Source organism: Cebus imitator, unplaced genomic scaffold (genome assembly GCF_001604975.1).
Source record: "Cebus imitator isolate Cc_AM_T3 unplaced genomic scaffold, Cebus_imitator-1.0 Scaffold423, whole genome shotgun sequence".
NCBI lineage: Eukaryota > Metazoa > Chordata > Mammalia > Primates > Cebidae > Cebus > Cebus imitator.
In genome coordinates, this window is record NW_016107738.1 from 1,566,994 (window position 1) to 1,577,349 (window position 10,356).

A 10,356-nucleotide genomic window follows, 5' to 3' on the forward strand; every position below is an offset into this window, starting at 1 on the left:
TAGTAGAGACGGGGTTTCACCATGTTGACCAGGATGGTCTCGATCTCTTGACCTCGTGATCCACCCGCCTCAGCCTCCCAAAGTGCTGGGATTACAGGCTTGAGCCACCGCGCCCGGCCCTACACCACATTTTTTTTAATCTACTCATTGGTAGATGGCGTTTAGGCTGGTTTCATATTTTTGCAGTTGTGAATTGTGCTGCTATAAATATGCATGTGTGAATATCTTTTTAATATAATGACTTCTTTTCCTCTGTATAAATACCCAGTAGTGGAATTGCTGGATCAGATGGTAATTCTGCTTTTAGTTCTTTAAGGAATCTCCATATCGTTTTCCGTAGTGGTCATACTACTTTACATTCCCACCAGCAGTGCAAAAGTGTTCTTTTCACCACATCCATACCACTATCTATTATTTTTTTATTTTTTAATTGTGGCCATTCTTGCAGGAGTAAAGTGGTATTGTATTGTGGTTTTGATTTGTATTTCCCTGGTAATTAGTGATATTGAACATTTTTTATATGTTTGTTGGCCATTTGAGTTCCTTATAGATTCTCAATGTTAGTCCTTTGCTGGATGCATAGTTTACAAAGATTTTCTCCCACTCTATGGGTTGGTTCGTTGTTTACTCTGCTGTATAAAAGCATTTAGTTTAATTAAGTCCCATCTATCTTTTTTTTGTTGTTGCATTTGTTTTTGGGTTCTTTGTCATGAACTCTTTGCCTAAGCCAATGTCTGGAAAAGTTTTTTGAATATTTTACAGAATTTTTTTGGTTTCAGGACTTAGATTTATGGCTTTGATCCATCTTGAGCTGATTTTTGTATAAGGTGAGAGATAAGGATCCACTTTTATTCTTCTGCTTGTTGCTTGCCAATTATCAGCAGCATTTGTTGAATACCGTGTCCTTCCCCCACTTTATGTTTTTGTTTGCTTTGTTGAAGATCATTTGGCTGTAAACATAAATTCTGCTTTCATAAGCATCCTTGTAAACCAGTTTTTACTTTTTGTTTTGAAGTTATAGGTAATACTTTAAATTTGATGTTATTGTTCATTTAACAAATTGTTGGTTAATTTTATGAAAGTCAAGAGAACTGATCAAAGGTTGCATATGTGCCTGGAGAGCTAGGAAAACAACCTCAGGAAAGATTTCTTTTAGAATATTTAACTCTTTGCTCTTAACATGGAAATATGTAAACAGGAATATTGTCAACTTGTCAGTCATCTAACAGTTATTTAACAAATACATTTTAAAGGGCATCTTTCTGCTTCATGAAATTATTTTCATTTTTTTTTCTCAGATTTTAGTTGGGAGTACCTAAATGGATCCAAATTATGTTAAGCTGATTACATATATATTGAGTGTTTTTTAAAAATTTGTTCGTGAAATTTCAGTATGTTTTCATCATTTTTATTACTTTTTAAATAATTAAGACTCAGGAACCAACCCCTGGAATTCATCAACTCTCTCTCTCTGAATGGAGAGTGTGGCAAGATCATCCTTTGCCTACATATCAAGTTGATCACTCAGATCGATGCCGCCATTTTATAGGCCTTGTGCAAATGATAGAAGGAATGAGACATGAAGAGGTAGGGTTTTATTTTAATTTTCTCTTTCTGGTGTGATAGTAAAAGTAGAGTAGTGAGATTTTATTTTTCTTAATTTGAAGTAATAAGAAATATTTTGTTTTTCTGTATAATTCCTTGTGACCTCAATAAGGAATGAGTTTCTGCCTTAAGAGAAGAAACTGATTTAATTAATTAGAAGAAGAATATCATCTGTAAATATTGTTAGGCCAGAATAGAATTTAATATACTTAATTATTTATGTAAACTGCTTATAAAGCTAATTTAGGATTCTTTTGGATTGGGATTTATTGAAATATTCTGTGTCATCTGGGTTATTTGATATTTTTCTTGTATCCTGGTTGGTCCTAGTTTAGAGAATTGTAGATTCCTTGAGCAGTTCCTTGATTATTCTTCCCAGAGTCAGCATAGTGAACCAATTATGAGTGTGAAATCCATAATGCCTGGGTTAGAATCCAAACTCTGTCTCCTACTGATTGTGTGCTTGTAAGTTATTTAGCCTCTCGGTGCTTCAGTTTTATCTGTTAAACAGGTATAGTGATAATACTTATTTCATAAGATTGTTGTGAGGATTAGATGACCTAATACATATCACGCACTTAGTAACTGGCGTATAATAAGTACTCAGTAAATTGTAGCTCCTATTTTTATTATTAGCCTTTGGTCATGCATACATGTAAATTGCAGGGAACCAGCCCCGCCACATCACCCGTGGGTACCCCGAGTTCAGTGGCGACCAAGGAATGAGAAAAAGATTAAGAATGCACAAAGTGGGACCAGGGGGCCATCACTTGTCATGGAGGCAGTGAAGGCCCCTAGCTCTGATCTCTCACACTATTTTGTTGGTTACAGTCACTTGGATCTGCAGGGGTGGAGTGATGGTGGGGAGAGGGTGACCTGATGGTGGAGTGAATCAGTGAGCTGGAAATCAATCAGTGAGCCTTAACTGGTGTGTTATTCTAAAGATTGATGACAGTGGCAGTTTGGGAGTTTCACAAAACAGGAACATGTGGTTATCTTTAGCCTATTATCTATGTTCAGCTGCTGGAATGCAGGCCTTACAAGGAGCCTACAAGTCTGGTTACGTCATAGTGCTACGTCATAGTGCTACAAAGGGGTTTTACCTCCTTGAACACAGTGTTTATGGTAACATAGCTTAGGTTACCCTGCACCAGGATATGAGGCATGGAGAAGTTTGCTTCCGCAGAGGCCTCCCACAGTTTGCTACAGTTTATTGTTCCCAGTTTATATGTTACTCATAACCAGTTTATGTAGGCAGTCTGTAAGTCCTTTGTCCTCTGCTGCTTTCCCCAACATAAATAGTTAGATGTGGATCCCAGCAAAATGTGTGCAATCGAATTAACACATACTTATTGAGTGCCTTCTATATGCCACACTCTGTTCCCTGCTTTATGGCTAACACTGTGAGCAAACCAGAGAAAATATTCTGTTTAAGAGGAGTACATAAACTAGCAGGGAGACACATTGGCTCACATTAATTCTTATTATATTTATTATTCATAAAAGCAGAGAAGGCCAGGTGCAGTGGCTCATGCCTGTAATCCCAGCCCTGTAGGAGGCTGAGGCAGGCGGATCACTTGAGGTCAGGAGTTCGATACCAGCCTGGCCAACATGGCGAAAACCCCCCTCTATGAAAAATACAAAAATTAGCCAGGTGTGGTGGCACATGCCTGTAATCCCAGCTACTCAGAAGGCTGAAGCAGAAGAATCACTTGAACCCAGGAAGCAGAGGTTGCAGTGAGCCGAGATCAAGTCACTGTCCTTTAGCCTGGATGACAGAGTGAGACTGCTCTCAAAAAAAAGGAAAAAAGCAGAGAGGTAACTGCTCAAAAGTCTAAGAGTAGTAGAGGAATCCTGATTAAAGTAGCATTCTTGGGGGAAATGAGGAATGCTGGAGATTTTAGTTTTAGCTAATAACTTAGAGATAAGTAAGACTTAGAAATTCACTATACAAAATCTTGATTAGGAACTTGTTAAAAATAGAAGTATATTCCAGAATACAACCTAGTACACATACAGTTACTATTATGTTGGATGTTCTAAAAGCTATTCTTAGTTTACTGCCATTGAAAGAGTAAATTTAACAAATGTATGTGTTTTTTATTAATATACATGATTTAAAAATATCTATTTTTAGGAAATTAGAATAATTCTGTAAAGGGTTAGCAGTGTAAAACTCAGTATTTATATTCTTACATATTCATTAAATTTTTCCTTCCTACAAATAGTTATCAAGGGTCTTTTGGGTATTAAGTACTGGAGATATGACAAAGTTAACTGATTAATGATAACTTGATAGTTTTGCAATAATGTACTTTATAATTTTGATTTATCAGAATAACTGTTAAGGTATAAAAGAATATCATTGGAATAATGTAATAAGGGAAATTTTAATATACAGTGAAACTCCTCTCAGATTTGGCTATCTTGTTTTCCTGTGGCTTTTAAAATTTTCTTTATTTATAGGGAGAATGCAGCTATGAATTGGAAATTGAATCTTATTTACAAATGGAAGATGTCAACTCAACATTTGCTGCTCCCAGGAATGAATCTAATAATCTTGCCAATGACACCTTTATCACTCACAAGAAATCGTCATTTATAAGGAACATACATCAAGACAGTTCATCCTCAGTGATAGAATCTGATGAAGAATATGCTGAAATTTTGAAACAAACTCACATCAAACCTACTAAAATTGTTTCTTTAAAGAAAAAGATGTCTAAAGAAATAAAAGAAGATCAGCTTAAAAAAGAAAATAATCATAGTATTATAGATTCTTTAGATACTGACAGAAATTCTACTGTTGAAAATATTTTTCAACTAGACCTACCAAATGATAAAAGGACATCAGATACAGATGAAGTTGCTACCACATGTACTATTATTGAAAACCTTATTAAAGAGCCATATATATTATTAACAGAGTGTCAGTTTACAAATAAATCTAATTCATTTGCTGGAAATGTTTTAGATTCTGGTTATAACAGTTTCAGTGATGAAAAATCTGTTTCATCTAACTTATTTCTTCCATTTGAAGAAGAGCTGTATATTGTTAGAACAGATGATCAATTTTCTAATTGTCACTCACTGACAAAAGAGGTACTAGCTAATGTAGAGAGTTTTTTATCTCATTCTCCTCCGCCTCTTAATGGACTCTCAGACTTGGAATATGAATTTGCTAAGAGTTCTGCACTTGAGAATTTGCTTTTCTTACCCTATGCAGAGCATTTACAAAGTGATAAATGTACCTGTTTGATGTCACATTCAGCTGTGAATTCTCAGCAGAATTTAGAAGTGAATTCACTTAAATGTATTAATTATCCATCTGAAAAAAAATGCCTTTTTGATATACCTAATGGTAATATTTCTGGTGAGACAAGCTTCTATGACCACGATGTACATAAACATAATCAAAATGAAAATTCAGTACCTAACAATCGTGTTCAAATACACAGAGTTCCCGCACAGAATTTAATTGGAGAGAACAATCACGATGTTGGTAACAGTGACCTCCCAGTATTGTCCACTGACCAAGATGAAAGTTTACTATTATTTGAAGATGTTAATACAGACTTTAATGATGTGAGTCTTTCACCCTTGAACACTAAAAGCAAATCTTCACATGAGTCAGACAAGACTGCTATTAGTGAAATGCCTCTGGTCTCTCAGTTCTTAATTTCTGATGAACTTTTGTTGGACAATAATTCTGAACCCCAAGACCAAATCACCTGTGATGCTAATAATTTTGAATCTCATAATGATTTGAGAGGTGTACAGAAAGAAAAAGTGAAGAATGATGTGGATATTTTTGATTGCTCTAGGGATTTATTTTCTGTTACCTTTGATTTAGGATTCTGTAGTCCAGATTCTGATGATGGAATATTGGAACATGTATCAGATAGCAATAGACCTCTAGATGATCTATCTGGAAGGTACTTGGAAATTAAGGAGATAAGTGATGCAAATTATGTTTCGAATCCACCACTGATACCAAGAGATCATAGCAAAAATTTTACAAGTGGAATTGTTGTTATCTCATCAAATGAAGATATACAGAATCCAAAACGTGTAAATTTTCCACTGAGTACAGCAAAAAATGAAGAATTGTTATCTCCTGGTTATTCTCAGTTTTCTTTACCAGTGGGAGAAAAAGTTATGAGTACACCACTCTCTAAATCAAACACATTGAACTCATTTTCTAATATAAGAAAGGAAATACTTAAGACACCAGATTATAATAAGGAAAAAGTAAATCTACAAAGATTCAAAGAAGCATTGAATTCAACTTTTGATTATTCAGAATTTTCTCTAGAAAAGTCCAAAAGCAATGGTCAGATGTATCTGCATAAATCCTGTCATTCTGTTGAAGGTAAGATTCTATCTTTATAAAGTCTATAACTCTTTCTAGAATAATTACTCTACAAATACTTTGGTAATTTTTCCAAATGTAATTTTTTAATATATGGTACAATATAAATATTGAATTAGATAATTGGTTTGTTATATTTTTCTTAAGCTGATCTTACTAATATTAGGTTTATTTTATTTACATATACTATGGCATGCATGGTATGGAAAAGGTTTTTATTGCTAGACATTATGAAATATATGAAGATCTATAAGATCTCTCCCTAGGTCTTGGTTGTAAAACATAATTATGTGATATATGCATTTAAAAAGATGCCAGTAAAATGTGGAAATAACTACCAAATGAATAATCAGAGAGTGGCTGTTGAGAAGGTTCAGAGGATGATGAAATTTTGAGTTTGATTAGATTGGAAAGACTTTTTTTTTTTTTTTTTTTTTTATTATTGAGGCAATGTTTTGCTCTCGTTGGCCAGGCTGGAGTGCAGTGGCGCAGTCTCGGCTGGCTTACTGCAACCTCCACCTCCCCAGTTCAAGTGATTTTCCTGCCTCAGCCTTTCAAGTAGCTGGGATTACAGGCACCCATCACTGCATGTGGCTAATTTTTGTATTTTTAGTAGAGACAGGGTTTCACCATGTTGGCCAAGATGGTCCCAAACTCCTGACCTCAAGTAATCCGCCTGTCTCAGTCTCCCAAAGTACTGGGATTACAGGCGTGAGCCACTGCATCTGACCAAGATTTTATATATAGTGTAAGTTTTCATTTTGGTTCCTTGGGAATATTTATGCTTTTGGTATGTTGAAGATACTAAAGACATAATTTGGGCGTTATAAAATGATGAAAGCAAGGAGAAAGAAGGAAAGTATGATTTTGGGAGATAGTCTGAAGTAAGAGTTTTAGGTAGCAAAATGTTTGAGAAATAAAAACTGTATTCAGAAGATTGAGACCAGACCACAAAAAGTCAGAGAAATCTCTGGATTTCTCTAATTTAACCATTACACTTACAGAAAAACTAGACGATATAGTGATAGATGTTTGATATGAAGTCCTGCTGTATAATACAGCTCCACAGATTATTATATCAAGCCATTTATGAATTTTACTCCTTATTTTAAAAGCCGAATAAAAAGTAGCTGTAGGATAAAAGGAGAGTTTCCTCTGTAAATCTTTTCCTTACGTTATTCTCGTTAGCATGGAGGACATGGTTCGTGAATGTTCTGTTTAAGATGAAAGCATGTTGGAAGGAAGTTCTGGAAATAGGTTTAATTTTCAAAACCTGGCTGTTCTATATATTCTGGGGTTGTGCCGTGACATATATATGTATTTTACAAAGTGTATGTTCCTTGTGAGTGTTCAATATTTGCTTGAAAACCTCTATATGAAGTCCATGTTAATGAGTGAGATCATTTTTCTGGTTTTGTGTCAGATTTGCACTACAACATTTTTTCTAGGATCGTACTTAACTATAAATCATGGGCAAAATAATTATTAGCACATATCAGGGAAATTATTTATTGGAAAATGTTTAGTTATTTTTTATTTAATTCAAAGAAAGCATTTAAGCTCATTTTCCATATTATATATGGAAAACATTGTTCATTAAAACATCATGAAAGCACTTCAAAAGAAACCTTCCTGGAATGAGTTGGTTACTATAGCCGAGTCCTGCATTTAAGTCTGGCTTCCTTAGAAGGTAATGAAAAAAGAAAAACTGGGTGATTTATGTATTGCTCATCTGCAAAAAGGAAATCACTCAAGTTTATCTGTCTGGGTAGATGTTTTACTAGCAGAATGTGAGGAGAAATTTATTGTGTGGGTTTGTATTTCTTATCTATTGCTGTTTAACAAAGTACCCCCAAAAACTTCAGTGACTTAAAATAATCAGTAAAATAAAAAAAGCTTCTTAGAAGGCCTGTTGTTTGAGAGGATCTGTGAGGAGCTTCATTAAAATCCTTAGTGGTCCTGGCACAGTGGCTCATGCCTGTAATCCCAGCACTGTGAGGGGCTGAGTCAGGCAGATCACCTGAGGTCAGGAGTTCAAGACCAGGCTGGCCAACATGGTGAAACCCCGTCTCTGTTAAAAATATAAAAATTAGCTGGGCATGGTGGCATGCGCCTGTATTCCCAGCTAGTCAGGAGGCTGAGGCAGAAGGATTGCTTGAACCCAGGAGGCAGAGGTTGCAGTGAGCTGAGATCGTGCCATTGCACTCCAGCCTGGGCAACAAAGTGAGACTCTGTCTCTAAATAAATAAATAAATAAATAAGATAAAATCCTTACTGTTTGACTGAATGGTATTCTGAGGCACAACCTTTGATTTTTAAGGAGGTCTTAAAGCATTTAAACTACAACCTCAGCTTCATAATATTTTCCTGGCTGTCCTCTGGGTTTGATCTTTGCCTAGAAAATTTAATTAATTAATTAATTAATTTTGGCCAGTTGCGGTGGCTTACATCTGTAATCCTAGCACTTTGGGAGGCCGAGGCGGGCAGATCGCCTGAGGTCAGGGGACCAGCCCCGCCAACGTGGTGAAATCCCATCTCTACTAAAATGCAAAAATTACTGGGGCATGGTGGCAGGTGCCTGTAATCCTAGCTACTTGGGAGGCTGAGGTAGGAGAATTACTTGAATCTGGGAGGCAGAGGTTTCAGTGAGTTGAGATCGGGCCACTGTACTCCAGCCTGGGTGACAGAGCGAGACTCAGTCTCAAAAAAAAAAAAAAAGGAAAATTTTTCATTTTTAGTATTGTTTTCCATCAGGAGAGGCTGGGAGTTTTCAAAATCAGCAAATTCGAACTGTTTTATGTTTGTCCTTAATGTCTTTCCTTTTGCATTTTGCTGTCATAGCAAAAAGCAACATTTTGTCTAGATGTCTCCTTAGCTAGGTCACCCCATAGATTAGGTACATTTATTCCTTTTTGCAATTTGTTCCTTTGTGCCAATTGCAATGTTGCTAAACTTCTTGGTACTATATAAAGAATTTAAGATTTTTCCTCCTTTAAGCCCTCACCCACCATTTCCTCAATGGCCAACTAATCTTCCTACAATTTCTTTGAGGCTCTTCAAGTCTTCCTTAACTAAAACTCTCAGAGTTCTTTCAGCATCCACCCATCATTTAGTTCCAAAGCAACTCTCCCAGTTTAGGTTTTTGTTTTGGCAACTCCCTATTTCGAGGTACTAGAATCTGTATTATTTATCTATTGCTGCATTACAATCTACGTGCAAAACTTAATGATGTAAAATAACAGACTTGTTACCTCAAGATTTCCTTGCAACAGGAACTTAAATGTGGCTTAGCTGAATGGTTCTGGTTTGGGATATTTCATGAGGTTATAGTCCAGACATTGGCCAGGGCTGCAGTTATCTGAAAGCTTGAATAGCTTTGGAGGATCTCCCGTTGTTTTTTTTTTTTTAATCAACAGAGTCTTGCTCTGTCACCAGGCTGGAGTGCAGTGGCGTCATTTCTGCTCACTGCAACCTTCATCTCCTAGGTTCAAGCAATTCTCCTGCCTCAGCCTCTCAAGTAGCTGGGACTACAGGCATGTGGCACCATGTCCAGCTAATTTTTGTATTTTTGGTAGAGATGGAGTTTCACCATGTTGATTAGGATGGTCTCAATCTCTTGACCTCCTGATCCACCTGCCTCAGCCTCCCAAACTGCTGGGATTACAGGTGTAAGCCACCGCGCCTGGCCGGATCTGCTTTTAAGGTGGCTCAGTCATATTGCTGTTAGTAGGAGACCTTGGTTTCTTGCCATGTGGACCTCTTCATAGGGTAGTTGCATAAGTGGGGGTTTTTTGTTTGTTTTTTCAGACAGGGTCTCACTTTGTCACTCAGGCTAGAATGTATGGTGCAATCATGACTCACTGCCACCTGTCTCTTGGGCTCAAGCAGTCCTCCTGCCTCAGCCACTGGAATTACAGACATGTGCCACTATGCTCAGCTAAATATTGTATTTTTTGTAGAGACAGGGTTCTGCCATGTTATCCAGGCTGGTTTTGAACTCCTGCCTCCTTTGGCCATCCAAAGTGCCGGGATTACAAGTGTGAGCCACCATTCCAGGCCTGATACGGTCATAAAACATAGCATCTGACTTCTCCCACTGCAAGTGATGCAAGAGACAAAGCAAAAATAAGGCCACAATACCTTTTATGACCTAGACTCATAAGTCATACACCTCCATTTTCATTTTATCCTTTTGTTAGAAACGAGTTATTAAGTCTGGCCTGCACAGTTTTAGTTACAACATTGTATCATATTTATATATATTGTATTGTGTTGTATCTTACCAATTTTTATTTCATGCACACACAAACACGTATGGAAAACACATAACAAAGAATCTTTTCATATATTGTTTTGTTGCTTGCATTTTTTTTTTTTTT

General features: G+C 36.5%; 1 protein-coding gene across 1 annotated transcript in view; it reads left to right on the forward strand.

The window, feature by feature from the left end:
• FANCM (FA complementation group M) overlaps positions 1-10,356 on the forward strand; it is a 73,844-nt gene that overhangs the window by 44,532 nt on the left and 18,956 nt on the right. The window contains 3 exon segments of the mRNA XM_017509834.1: positions 1,432-1,587; positions 4,072-5,998; positions 6,349-6,372. Coding sequence (XP_017365323.1) covers positions 1,432-1,587; positions 4,072-5,998; positions 6,349-6,372 — 2,107 coding nt within the window.